General features: G+C 31.6%; 3 protein-coding genes across 4 annotated transcripts; 2 read left to right on the plus strand and 1 right to left on the minus strand.

Annotated features, from left to right (window-relative positions):
• Archease (protein archease) lies at positions 1 to 1,538 on the plus strand. The gene is made up of 4 exons (XM_074125558.1): positions 1 to 483; positions 569 to 593; positions 863 to 1,067; positions 1,137 to 1,538. Exons 1-4 carry the CDS (start codon positions 429 to 431, stop codon positions 1,314 to 1,316), a joined length of 465 nt encoding a protein of 154 aa, XP_073981659.1. The 5' UTR covers positions 1 to 428; the 3' UTR covers positions 1,317 to 1,538.
• Positions 1,539 to 2,522: 984 nt separating this feature from the next.
• On the plus strand, positions 2,523 to 4,932 carry MED11 (mediator complex subunit 11). The gene is made up of 3 exons (XM_074125560.1): positions 2,523 to 2,777; positions 3,581 to 3,721; positions 4,669 to 4,932. The coding sequence occupies exons 1-3, from the start codon at positions 2,702 to 2,704 to the stop codon at positions 4,881 to 4,883; spliced, it is 432 nt and encodes a 143-aa protein (XP_073981661.1). The 5' UTR covers positions 2,523 to 2,701; the 3' UTR covers positions 4,884 to 4,932.
• A 2,001-nt stretch (positions 4,933 to 6,933) lies between these two features.
• On the minus strand, positions 6,934 to 13,395 carry LOC141452941 (elongation factor 1-alpha). Of its 2 annotated transcripts, none has more exons than XM_074125540.1 (9): positions 13,271 to 13,395; positions 10,441 to 10,627; positions 10,178 to 10,357; positions 9,533 to 9,700; positions 9,198 to 9,458; positions 8,850 to 9,125; positions 8,538 to 8,658; positions 7,477 to 7,643; positions 6,934 to 7,403 (listed from the first exon to the last, which is right to left on the minus strand). In XM_074125540.1, exons 2-9 carry the CDS (start codon positions 10,582 to 10,584, stop codon positions 7,332 to 7,334), a joined length of 1,389 nt encoding a protein of 462 aa, XP_073981641.1. In that variant the 5' UTR covers positions 10,585 to 10,627; positions 13,271 to 13,395; the 3' UTR covers positions 6,934 to 7,331. The 2 variants fall into 2 exon arrangements, with proteins under 2 accessions (XP_073981641.1, XP_073981640.1); XM_074125539.1 differs by having other exon boundaries at positions 13,193 to 13,349.
• Positions 13,396 to 13,845: the final 450 nt, after the last annotated feature.

Genomic DNA, 13,845 nt, shown 5'->3' on the forward strand with positions numbered 1-13,845 from the left:
TCATATGCGTATTACAGGTTATGATTTAACGATATCGTTTTGTAGAGGGTAAGGTTATAGAGAAGGCAATGGGAACTGTGAAGAAATAGGAGTTAGGAGTGGCAATGTATTAAATTGATTAGTTTTATTTTTCTTCATATTATCTTATCTTGGAAATATTTATTTTAAATGAATTTTGTCTGCAATTTTTACTTTTTCCTAATGCAATAAACGTATGTTTCTATTTATAACCTAACATTATTTCTTCTTTTTACCTTTTTATTTTACTAAATTTTGTGGAAAACTCTCATTTCTATGGTTCAGTGCCTTTCATTTTAACAAATTATTCGGGGAGAACAAAATATTTGTAAAGTTAAGTTCCCAGAAATTGATTTTCTCATCGCTTAGAGTCTAAGCCTTAGACCATCAGTATTGATAGTTTTTTGTTAATGATGGAATTAGTGCTTCCAGAGAAATTTGAGCTGCCAGCTTGCAGATATGAATGTATTAATTTGATCTCTTAATAAACTCAATTAAGTACAATTGAAATCTGTAAAATGCGTCAACTTTGCTGTTGTTTTCTTTGCAGATTTGGATCATACAGCTGATGTCCAGTGAGTGAATTAGATTATCTTATTATTATTTTTTGGTACGTTAGTATTGTTTAGTCTATTGTAAATCCTAAGTTCAATATCATTGGCTCATCTGAAGGAGACACTTTCAAAAATGTGAAAATATTTTACAATGTCATGTTGCTTTTAGTAAGCTTTAATACAATTTCATATATATTTATTGTTAATCAATTTGTTTAATATTTTAACTAAAATACTAGTTTAGTTGCATCTATCTACTCATCCACCAGAATGGTTTGGTTGGTTCGCAGGCTTCATGCTTGGGGAAAATCGCTTAAAGAATCTTTTGAGCAATGTGCAATGGCAATGTTTGGTTATATAACCGAAATAGAATATGTGGAGATAAAAGAAAGTCATACAATAGAAGTAGAAGGACACGATTTGCAGTCTTTACTTTATCAGTTTCTGGATGAATTTCTCTTCTTATTTTGCGCAGATCCCTTCTTCATACCTAGGGTAAGTCTCTTATTGATATGAAATAAAATTGTATTTGTTACTTCTAATCTTTATCTGATGCGAATTTAGGTCGTTATTATCAATGAATTTAACAAAGAAGACTTTAAAATCAAAGCAACTGGATATGGTGAGACATTTACTATTGGAAAACATCCTCAGGGTGCAGATGTTAAGGCTATAACTTATTGTAATATGCAAATTATTGAAAATGAAGACAAGTGTGAGGTTTTTGTTATAATAGATATTTAAAGATTAAAAACTTTTGTATTATTATTATTTTTAAATAAAGAGGCAAACATTACAAATAAGTAAGGGATCAGAACTGTTGATTTTGCAGTATATTGCTTTTATTTGCAATAAAATAAAAAGCACTTTATGCATTGGTAAATATGTATATCTTAACAGTGACAATGTGTAATTATTAAAATGTATATATTTCAATTATAAATTATGTTTTGTTAAGAAACTTAACAGCAGTTGTCCGATAATCCCCTAAGACGAATTTTTTGGGAAAAGTTTCAAACAAATTTTACCGACTTTAGTTGGTAAAATATGCGAACTTTATTAAAAATAGTTGTTTCATATTTAGAAAAATCTAGAAAACCATCAACTATTGCCTGTTCAATTGATAATTGCAAATTCCTTTGTTGGAATTTGGTCAATATTGATAAAAGTAATAAACAGAACCATGTTTAAGCTTTCTTCAGTTTTTAATTTCCGAGATGTATTTTCTGTTTTATTTTTATTCAAGCACACACCATTTGCTGAAAATGTTTTATACTATTGGGAATTTTACTAATGCAATACGCCGAATGGCCTTATGCATGACTTCTAACTACAGACTCATGAAATTGATGGAGTTATCTTTCTTTTTGTTGGAATTAGAGAAGTAGCAAAATAGTTTTTAGAAATTTCTCTTTGTTTGGAACTAATTATTTTTTTTTTTCATCAGAGGTTTTGGTCAGTAAAGGCGAAACCAAAGTACCACTTGTCTGATTGTGGGTAGATTTTTAAGTTTTTTTTTATTACGTCTAGAACAACGCCAACGAGTTTCATGAATGCATGCACTTCAAGAACCGTGTGGCCAATGTAAATTTTGAAAAAGAAAAGAAAATTGATCTAACGTAGAGTGCATATGAAATATTTATAAGGGTGTTTGTTCGGCAAAGTTTACCCATCAAGCTGTGTGTTATCACTGCAGTAAAATAAATGAAGCAAAAAACTAGATTGAATATAAACAATATTGTTTTGTAGACTGCAGTTTAAAAAAAAGAGAAGGATTTTCAGAAAGTGTGTAGTCATGTGTTATTGAGGGTTGGTATAAATTTCTTAGAGATTGAAATAAGTAACTTAGAATAGTACATTTGTTAAGAAAGTGAATTATTAATCTGTATTCTTAGGTACAGTTTATAATATATACATACATGTGTATGTACACATGTATACTGCACCATTGTAGGTTATGTAATACCATAACAAGGCATGTAACCTCCAAGTACTGCGATGAAAGTCCTTTGTATTTGTTTATTTACCGAAAAGTCTGAAAAACATTTTTCCTTCGTTGTAGATTTTCATTTCTGTTATTAGATTTTACACTTCATGATACTCTTGAATAAGAATAAGGCGTTTGAAAAATGACTGCTCCAATGGAAAGAATTCAACTTTTAGATACTATAGAAAAAGACATAATAATGTGTCTACAAAGTGCAGGTAAGCATTTATTCCAAGCTTTGGTGATGCAGTAAGAAAGGAAAAGATACCCAGTAGTTAGATAATGTTTGAATTTTACCCATCTTCTTTTTTACTTTCTCTTATTTTTTAAGAATAATTTGCGGATATTCGTTCTCTTCAGAGTTTATCTTTTCTTTGGAGAAATTCACCTTCATAAATGAAGTTTCAAATAGTCCTCCGAATTTTAAATTCAAGCGTTATTGCAAACCTCAGTGAATTATTTTAATGAAGTTTAAAATACATATATTTAATGAAATGGACTGCCGGAGGAGTTCCAAGAATGTAATATTTAAAAAACGTGGACTAGAGACAAATTTAAATACCTTCAAACTTTCGAAATGGGACAGCTCAAGTGGTCCGTACATTTGATAAGGAGGTGAAGATTGAATTTCAAACTCGTTTATAAACGAATTTAAGGTAAGTGAAATAAACGGCTGAAACTTGATTTTTTGTTCTCAAAAGAGAACGCGAAGTTAGATTTGTCGAATGGGTGATAAAGATAAGCTGCTACATAAGTGAATTTATTTTGTAATTTAAAAAAAAAAAACCGCTGTAGATGTACGGTTAATAGTCCATTTCACTTTTAATATTTGAGACAAATATTAAAGTATAGATATATGCCACTCAATATGGTCCAGGCAGGTACTTTTTACTTTTAAATAAGAGAAGGTAAAGAAGTGCCCCTATTTTGATGAAAAATATATATATATTGGGTCTGAATTATTCATACAAACCTGAATGTTTTTGTACTTAAATCTAAATTTTGTTCAATTTTTTTTTAGGTACTGCACTTCTAGAATTAAGTAAAGAAAAGTCAAGTCAGAAACAAGCCGAAAGTCAAACTCATCTATTTCTTAAAACTCTTGGACAAGTTGAATCCAAATTAACTGATCAAATAAATTATTTAACCCAAGTCTCAACAGGTACGTTCAAAAATTTATTTCTCCGCGAATTTACTCACTGGATATAATTTTTTTTTTTTTCACCATCGGTACGTCTTCTAATTGACTTACCGTATTCGTCTCGGCAATTAAAGCTTTTGGCCCTATTTTGAATATGTGCTTTAAGCCTAGCTTCATTTTTTCAGGAACCTTATTTATAAGAGTAGTCGGGTGTCATATCTGTGAGATTTCTTTCTTATAGTAATTCACTAGGAAATTAAAAGTCTATTAAAAAATATTTTATATTTGTGTAACTCGAAAATACTTTCTTTGCCTAGTGCTTTGCTGTTCTTTTCGTTGACTCATAGTTTCCTTTTTCGTTTCTAACTTTTTAACCATAATGAAATCATTTATTCATTTAATGGTTTCTGTATTCGTTTAGCCACAAAGTCACTTCACGTTGCCTCTTACAATTAATTGTCGTTACCTCTGCCTTACCTGAATCAATTTGTTAAGAGATGGATCACATTTACAATTCGCTGCGATCGCTTTTAATGAATTGGGAAACAGTTTTCTCGCTTTTCTTTGCAACTTCTGCTTATTCAACGTGTGCAATTAGTAAACACTCACTTAACTGCAATCATTTCCCGGTATTTGTTTTACTGCTTACTGCTTAAATAAGGCAGGAACTTTTCCCTGCATTGAGATAGCCTTCATTCCATTTTAATCATCGGCTTTGAGCGCAGTACCGTTATGAGGTTGATGATAATGGGGGAAAAAAGCAAAAATTAGATTTCTTATTCTAATTATGTAATTTCAAGGTCAATTTATGTATAAAATATAAACTGCTGTTGCTCGGAATTTTTCCAGTAGGAGAGAGAAGCCAGAACTTTTTTACCTAAGATTTTCACTTAAAACTGTTCAGTAATTTTTTTCTGAATATTGTATTTTTAAATCTAATGTTCATAGCATTTATTATTATTCAATAGGGCAGCCTCACGAAGGAAGTGGATATGCTTCTCAAAAGGTTTTACAGATGGCTTGGCATCGTTTAGAACATATTCGATGCAGAGTTAATGAATTAGAACGATTAAAAAATTCGCATTTACCTGGTGGAAGTAGAAGTGCAGCTAGAGCTATGCCTGGTGCTGCAGCTGTTCCACAACAGTATGCCCACGTAAATCCCAACCAACCATCAACATAGCTTATAAATTTTGTACATATTTAAATAAATAAATATTTATCTACTACCACATTGTAGTTTTATTTTTTTATAGATTTACATCTATTTATCCTATTTGTTGCCTTGTTTTTTATATTTTTCAGGGAATCCAAATCAGCTTTTTTAGATATGTTTATCTTTTATGAGCCGTTCGCCGCGCAACTCGATTAACTTCATAAGGCTGGAAACATAGTGGAGCGGCGGGCAAAGCGGCGATGATAGCTACTTCAGATCAAAGAGAGCGACGAGCAGCGAGCAAAGATTCGCATGCACATAGTGACGAGCTTGGTCGCGTTCTCCTTTTGACAAAACAAGATGGAGGAACTATTTTTATATGAAAATTCTTCGTTGAAACTTTGGTATTTGCAGCAGCTTAGTAGTAAGAGCTGCAGTGTACATGACATAAATAAGTTTAGAAATGAACTTAGTGAATTTCATCACTTGTACCAACAACTTCGGGAGCATCCTGGCAAGTTTCATGCGTATTTTCGAATGTCTATATCAACATTTGATTACATATTAGCCCAGTGTAACCCCATTAATCAAAATCAAATTTTATTGTTTTTGAGTAATACAGTTCATAACATGAGTTAGGCACAATATAGAAAAATTAACTATTTAGGTTATTTACTAAATACAAATCTGTGTAACCCCATTAATCCTAGCAGTTACTTTAAGATAAGAAAATCAAAATAAATAAAAATAAAATAGAAATATATGCAGATAAAAAGAAATTAGTCAATTAAAAAAACACAATAATTTTATTAAATCACTACACCATGATTTGTCATAAATTAATGTTGTTCATCTGAAAAACTGGAGTAGTACGACGTGAAAATGTAATTTAATTTTGCCTAGTATTTAGATGAAAGTTAGCATTAAGGGATTGAGAACCAAATTAAATGTAGCAAAAATTACCTGAATTCTCCATTAACTACTAATTGTTAATTAATTTAAACTATTAATTATTAAAAACTATTGTAGCTTCACAAATACTAAGGCCCCACAGAGGTTTCTTTAAACAAACAACCAATAATGTATCAATATCCATAACCTTTGAAAAATAACCTTTACAATTGAGCGCGATGAGATCGAAGAAATCAAACATGTCATAACGCTTCGCTCTACTCTCTATAGATAGCGTTGCTCTATCTTTGCTTTGCTCGCCACTATGCGCGGTCCCATATGTTTACATGTGTTTGATTTCGCCGCTTTGCTCTTCGCTATCATCGCCGCTCCACTATGTTTCCAGCCTAAAACAGAAAGTGGAGAGATGCGACGAGACAATGAACATTGTTTTTTATAATTCTTCTGTTTGTAATATAAATTCAAATAAATGCTGCTAGTGAATTAGAAGTTTATTGCAACGATATACATAGAGGACGAAATTTGGCTTTTGAAATATTTATTAATTATTAGACAATGGCCAAAAAAGTTTTGTCGTTTAATGTGTTCTTAATTTTTCTTTAAAATGATTTAAGGCGCATCATCTGAATCTGAGGGTCAGCAGCTGGATTCAAACGCGGAACCTCCGCGTGGGAATCCAATACACTAACCTCATAGCCAATCCCTTTCCTCTCATAGTTATTTGGTAAATTTATCATAAAAAATAGAAATCTGTATCAGTACCAAGTGCATCGGACATTAATATAGTTTAAAAAGGAGTTTGTCGCTCTGTTTGCGGACTGAACGGCTCATAATGAAAATTTGTATGGATTACTGCAAAATGACTTTTGATTTTCAAAGAAGGTAGAAACAATAAGAGGTAATAAATAGCGCTGATTTTACCTGGTCTGTTATTTACCATATTCATGTATACATTATACTACCTGCGAACTACACATATAGAGTAGCTGAACTAGCTCCTGTTAGCGTGTTGCTAACGTTGCAAAAATTGAAAAAATATTTTAGTCGCGAACTCCTATTACTTTTTTTTAGGCCGTTCACATCAATCCTCACAATCAACTGACTAAATTAACCACGAGTGAATAAAATAATAAGGTAATGGAAAACTACTAAAAAAAAAAAAAAATTTTTTTGTCATGAAGCATTTTTATTTGCCACCAATCTATACAGAAATTGAATAATCTCTTCTAAAAATTGATTCGTAAATAAAACTTTTATATAAATATTTCTGGGAATTAAAAAAAAAATTAAGGAAATCAATTAATTGGTTCTTACCAAAAATGAATAGAAAATTTGTATATAAACAAAATAAACAGTCTCAATCTTGAATAAAAACGAGAAGTCGACCTAATATATACTTTTTAATTGAGGAATAAGATGACAAAGTGTGTTGTTGTAGCCGCTTTTCCTTCTAAATTCTTTTCGATGGAAACACGGCTGCAATAGCCACTTAGAAAGAAGTAAGGGGCAAAGTACAGAAAAGCGACAGAGGTGGATTTTAACTGTTGATTCCATGACACCTAGTTATTTCTTCTTCTGAGCTTTCTCTGCGGCCTTTGTCACTTTGCCTGTCGTGACGTCTTTGTTAGTGACACTCTGAAAATAATAAAGGATAAATAAGTATGAATGACATACAATCTCGAAGATTAAATGTTTAAATTAGAATTACCTTAATGACTCCTACAGCAACCGTCTGCCTCATGTCACGAACAGCAAAACGACCGAGAGGAGGGAATTCCTGGAATGATTCTACACACATTGGCTTGGTAGGTACCAAGTTGATGATGGCAGCATCACCGGACTTGATAGATTTTGGATTTTCTTCAGTGGTTTTACCTTTTAACATTGGGATGAAATAATAGTTCTTAGTACTATAGCAGCCAGAAAGTTAGGTGTAAAGGTTTAAAGAAAAATAAATGTCATATTACAATTCTATCTCCAAATACATTCAAGTACTGAAGTTTATAGTATGTCAATATTTTAATCTTCACAGAATAAACGCCAACATAAATATGATGATTTAAGTGGAGCTGGTCTGTGACATCCAAAACTTGAATTGTGTAAAAATTCCATAAGGTACACAAAGTAAAAAAATGAAAATTAAAAATTATAAAAACTAAAATTTAGTCAAGGCTTTCTTCGCCAATCTCTATAATACTAACGCCTACTTGAGAAGGTATATAGGGTAGAAGTATGGTGGTTATGGGTAGATTCCGTCTAAGCCTTTGTTCTTACTTTTAATAGTTACGAAGGAAATTTATAGTGAGAGTACGTTTGTAAGTTATCTCCGTCCACGACACCAAATATAGTGGTCCCTCAGATAGAAAGCTTTACTTTAATTTCTCTATTTTTTTTCTAACACTGTAAAATAAGCACCTTTCGAAAATTATAATGCTCAATTGAATCATTAGTTAAAAAGTCATTGGAAACACCAAACGGATTGGGTATGTTTAAAAATGTTTTCCTCTTCACATAATATAAACCTTATGAATATATTAATTTAGCGAGTTTGTCAATGACCATCTTCTTCTACTTTGTTATAAATATATAACTACATATATATATATATATATATATATATATATATGTAGTTATAAATATATAACTACATATATATATATATATATGTAGTTCAATTAAAAGCCACCTTTAAAAAGAATGGCAACAATATATCTTGTACTATCTCCTACCTTGCCATCATTAATTCAAAATAAAGTATTAACAAATTACCGGTACGACGGTCACACTTCTCCTTGATTTCGGCAAACTTGCACGCAATGTGCGCTGTGTGGCAATCCAATACTGGAGTATAACCATTAGCTATTTGACCAGGATGATTCAACACGATTACCTGCAAAATTTTCAAATGGTAAAGGTTGTATTTTCGTAACCTTTTAATATTTTGAAAGTTTTCCATTGAAAGAATTGATGAGATTACAATTGAAACAGAGGAACCATGCACAAAAAAAACTTGATCTTTTGCTCAATAATTCTTCAATTCTAGATAACAGTACTTTTAAAAACGCTAAAAACAATGAATACCTGAGCAGTGAAATCAGCAGCCGCTTTAGGTGGGCTATTCTTTGAATCACCAGCCACATATCCACGACGCAACTCTTTGACAGATACGTTCTTCACGTTAAATCCAACATTATCTCCTGGTACGGCTTCTTGTAAAGCTTCATGATGCATTTCAACTGATTTAACTTCAGTTGTTAGATTGACAGGGGCGAAGGTTACAACCATACCAGGTTTCAATACACCAGTTTCAACTCTTCCTACTGGCACTGTACCAATACCACCAATTTTGTATACGTCCTACAAACAAATAGCCTTTGTAGACTTGCAGCTTTTGCGGTACACATAAGTAAAACGTGATTATCAAAATACCTGAAGAGGAAGCCTAAGAGGCTTGTCAGTAGGTCTACTAGGGGGAAGGATAGCATCTAGAGCTTCAATCAAACATTTTCCATCAGCTTTGCCCTCTTTTCGCTCAATAGCCCATCCCTTAAACCAAGGCATCTTATCAGACGATTCTAACATGTTATCACCATGCCACCCGGAAATTGGTACAAAGGCGACAGCTGCCGGGTTATATCCGATTTTTTTAATGTATGATGATACTTCCTTCTTGATTTCTTCAAAACGGGTCTACAAATAATAACACAATGAATAATGTTGTATAATTAGGCAGTAATCCAATCATGAACGGATATGAAACTTACTTCACTGTAAGGCGGTTCAGTGGAATCCATTTTGTTAACACCAACGATAAGTTGTTTTACACCAAGTGTAAATGCAAGAAGAGCGTGTTCACGAGTCTGTCCATTCTTTGAGATACCAGCCTCGAATTCACCAGTACCAGCTGCTACTATCAGTACCGCACAATCGGCCTGAAAGACAAATGAAGAATCGACACTTAAGACGTGGACGAAAGCGCGATTAACGCCTGCTAATAAACATGTTTTACTGAATAGGTAATTATAAGCGAGTAAAATTTACTTCTAGGAGTGGAAACCTAATATTACAATGATTTCTCATGATAAAAACTAGCTGGTACATGTTATAACACATTATAGCTGTAGCTAAATGTGCGTATTTACTACCTACGATGTAAGTACAGCAAATATAGCGAAAACATTTAGCAATTATGATATACACAGTATTTTTACTGATTTACAATATTTGCAAATTGGAATCAGCCACAGACTGTGAAGTTAGAAACGTCTATTACTTTTAAGGTTAACACTGTTATATCCAATTAAACAACCACATATCTTATATCTTATTTACAAAGATTAAAAGCAAAAGATGTAAATAATGACTTTCACAAGTTTAATTTTTCTATACGTTATAACGACAGATCATACCTGAGAAGTTCCAGTTATCATATTCTTAATAAAATCCCTATGCCCAGGGGCATCAATAATTGTTACATAATATTTAGCAGTTTCGAACTTCCATAAAGCAATGTCAATTGTAATACCACGTTCACGTTCAGCTTTCAGCTTATCAAGAACCCATGCGTACTTGAAGGAACCTTTTCCCATCTAATTGTAACAAAAATCAAAATTTTAAGAAAGAGATTATAGAAACAATAATACTAATTAGTTCTAGAGGAAAAGTTACTTACTTCCTGAGCTTCTTTCTCGAATTTTTCAATGGTACGTTTATCAATACCACCACATTTGTAAATTAAATGGCCTGTAGTTGTAGACTTGCCTGAATCTACGTGACCAATTACAACAATATTAATATGAATCTTCTCCTTTCCCATTTTAGAATTATTTGTTGATGCTGTAGTAAATTAGTAGGATAAACTGAAAAAAAATTACACATTACATTTTTATTGTGAATTTCATATTCATACAATACATAATTTTAATTTTTTGTTTCGCTACACCATCTTCCAAGGATAAAAATGTTGACATAATCACCGAAGAGCAACAATTATTTATAAAGACAAGGAGTTCAGAAATAACTTCTTTCCCTTTGATAAAAATTCCTGAATTATTGAGTTCAATGTGATTAATAGCTGGATCATACAAAACATGTCTACAGCCCGGTTTAAATTTACAGCTGTTTCAAGTCAGTACATATATTTCTTTAGCACGGCTGACATTCATCTAAGTACGACTCAACCAAGAATCCCTCGCCACCGACTATGAAATACAACTTAAAAGCTTCCAGATTTTTATAACTGTTGAAAACCAGTTTCAATTAACCCATACCGATCGGCAGTTGACGTGAATGTAGAAATTCAAAATAAAGTTTTCATTTAATTATATAAGCTTTAAAAATTATCAACGTAGGAGGGGGACATCTACATGTTACTTGAATTCATACATGAAATAATCATTCCATATGTTAGAGTAATTCTTGAAAGTACTTTGTTTTGAAGAAACTCAATTTATAAAGATAGTAACCGCATTTAAAGATAGTAACATTATAACGAAACAAGTTGTGAAGGAAACCATTAAAAATTAAGGTTCGATTAATTTAGAAAAAAAAAATATTAATGATTCTGAAACGTTATTAGAAATTTTAAAAATTGTAAAAAAAAAAAAAGGAATTACAAAAAGTTACCTTGAAAGTTTATTTAGATAATAAAATCTAAATAATTTGGATGTCTTTGAACTATTTCCAAAGTAACCTTGAATAATTCGCGAAGTCTACCATTTATGATGACCGCCCAAATGGAGAAAATCAATATCTTGTTCATAAAATTCACTTAAAAGTAAATTAAAAAACTCAGATTTGATTTTAATTTTGACTAATTTGGGCTTTTACTCATGGGATTTTTATTTTAAGTTTGAAAAAAAAATGGATATAAAAAATTGGGTGTACAAGGTAGCTCAATATGGAAGTTACTGGGGTTAATTTACTACACATCGTTATCTTTTTTTTTTTAATTTAAATTCTGTCTATCACCTTTAGCAAAAAGAACTAACCTATGGCAAATTTTAAAACGATTCGATGAACTTATGGACGGGTATATTTTTTCTTTTAAAGCACGCAACGTCTGGGGTCATTAGCACTCGGAGCTTTTTCAGTGCCCTGCCGGCCTCTGGACAATGAGCTGGAGAAAAATTTACGGATTTGAACCTGGGTTCTCCGCAAGAGAATCCAGTAAGCTAACCAATGATTAATACCTTCCTAAATTACAACCTAATAAAACGCATGTTTTACACACTACGACATCTATCTAACTTTACAATATGTATTACTGTAATTAAACACACGGAGGAAAAAGAAAATGCAAATTGTACCTAGAAATCAAATGACACATCAGAGTTTACTGATATCTAACATACAAATAACCTAAGAAATTGTTACCTTCAAGTTTTTTTAAAACTTACCGTAACATAACCGAAAAGACACCAATTCTTACGGTATTCGGAATTATACATATATATGCCCTGTGGGTGTGGCCTTACACCCCACTCCAACAGTGAAATTGAAACTGCAAATTACCGAACTGCAAAAAGCTGGACTTAATTCACCGGCATTAGAATCGATATCGAAGCAACAAACATTAGAAAAGAAATATTCTTAACTTATGGTATATGTTATAGATCCTTCTTGCTGAATATTCCAAACGAAATATTTTTGTAAAAAAAAAAGAAAAAATGAACACACCTATTAAAACTAATAAAAAGTCCCTGGCACAAAATTAACTTTTAATATGTAATGGTCAAATTAAACTTTCTAAATTTTTGACTTTCCTCTCCTGACCATACGTTTAAAATTCCAGTGTAAGAACCTACAACCACGTGAAAAATATCTTATTGCAAATGTACCCGCAACATGTAGCTTTTCGACAAATATCCCAAATTCTCAGTCTAAATCAAGCTTTATGGATCATCGAATTGTAAAAGAAGCACCAGCAAGCCAACTTACCTTCCTGTAAAACGAAATCTTTCCTACACGTCACGGATTTCACGCAATGTCACATGAATAATCAAAACGAATTACAATTTTTGAAATAATAGTAATAAAATCTCTTGACATAATAAATAATAATACATAAGGGTCTTAGTATTGGATAATGCAATCTATAGAACGAGAAATCAATAACTGAACGAGAATATACAACATGGCGACAGCATGGAAAACGTGGTGTATGCATTTCAGGTTAAATTACGAATAGTTCACTAAATGCAAATATTATTACAAGATAATATGAAAAAATTGAGAACTCTTTTAAAAAATTAAATATGTTTTAACGGGAAACAGACAGCAGACAGAAGTAGGCCTACGCTTTTAAAACACACCGGCTAAAAAAAATTACAGCGTGTTTCAAGTAAAGAATATAATATTGCTAGAATTAAGCGAATAAACAGTTTTAGCGAAAAAGAAACAATTTAAACAAAAATGTGAAATACCTTGATGAAGATGATGTAGATACAATAAGATACGCCTAATGAATAAGCAAGCACAATCTATACGAATACACCACTCACCTCCAAGTGCCACAGCAGAAAGAGGAAGACAGTGCAATTTGTTCATGCGCAACACCCATAGCAACAATACATAAAGTAGTTCCACTACGTTTATCAAATGAGATCAATAAATTCTTTTTTATTGTTGTTTAATTTTTTGTAACAAAATATAAATTATTATCATGAGTTTCCTTTTAACATAGCTCCAATAAAAGTAGAAATAACGTGCACAGCGTGTTTAAATGCATAATTCGATATATTGCACAATATTAGACCAATAGTTTTCATCAATTATTTAAATAAATTAGTTATTTTTATCCCAAGCGTAATTATTTATATTTAAAATTTCAATCACAAACTTGAAAAGTAAAAAAATTGACAAATGATTGATTGACAAATTGTTTGAGATCAATATGATTTAGACACCATGGCTAAGAATTATTTCTACAGCCATAACCTCAGTAACCTTAGTTGATTGATGTTTTCTATGATTAAATAAATTTTTGTTGCTATGCAATGAATTTTAGACTGTATATAAAATAAATATTATTTAGTAAACATTTTACAGTACTTTTTAATACTTAAGAAACGGTATT

The sequence above is a fragment of the Rhodnius prolixus genome, unplaced genomic scaffold, assembly GCF_049639745.1.
Source record: "Rhodnius prolixus isolate KJV_2025 unplaced genomic scaffold, Rpr scaffold_3, whole genome shotgun sequence".
In the NCBI taxonomy this organism is placed as follows: domain Eukaryota; kingdom Metazoa; phylum Arthropoda; class Insecta; order Hemiptera; family Reduviidae; genus Rhodnius; species Rhodnius prolixus.

Excerpts from the sequence above, each read along its gene's own strand:
- LOC141452941 (XM_074125540.1), bottom strand. The coding sequence starts at position 10,584 with ATGGGAAAGGAGAAGATTCATATTAATATTGTTGTAATTGGTCACGTA. Across the intron at positions 10,358-10,440 it reads TCGAGAAAGAAGCTCAGGAA|ATGGGAAAAGGTTCCTTCAA; the intron begins GTAAGTAACTTT and ends TGTTACAATTAG. Across the intron at positions 9,459-9,532 it reads CTGAACCGCCTTACAGTGAA|ACCCGTTTTGAAGAAATCAA; the intron begins GTAAGTTTCATA and ends TATTATTTGTAG.
- Archease (XM_074125558.1), top strand. The coding sequence starts at position 429 with ATGATGGAATTAGTGCTTCCAGAGAAATTTGAGCTGCCAGCTTGCAGA. Across the intron at positions 484-568 it reads GCCAGCTTGCAGATATGAAT|ATTTGGATCATACAGCTGAT; the intron begins GTATTAATTTGA and ends TTTTCTTTGCAG. Across the intron at positions 1,068-1,136 it reads ATCCCTTCTTCATACCTAGG|GTCGTTATTATCAATGAATT; the intron begins GTAAGTCTCTTA and ends ATGCGAATTTAG.
- MED11 (XM_074125560.1), top strand. The coding sequence starts at position 2,702 with ATGACTGCTCCAATGGAAAGAATTCAACTTTTAGATACTATAGAAAAA. Across the intron at positions 2,778-3,580 it reads AATGTGTCTACAAAGTGCAG|GTACTGCACTTCTAGAATTA; the intron begins GTAAGCATTTAT and ends ATTTTTTTTTAG. Across the intron at positions 3,722-4,668 it reads TTTAACCCAAGTCTCAACAG|GGCAGCCTCACGAAGGAAGT; the intron begins GTACGTTCAAAA and ends ATTATTCAATAG.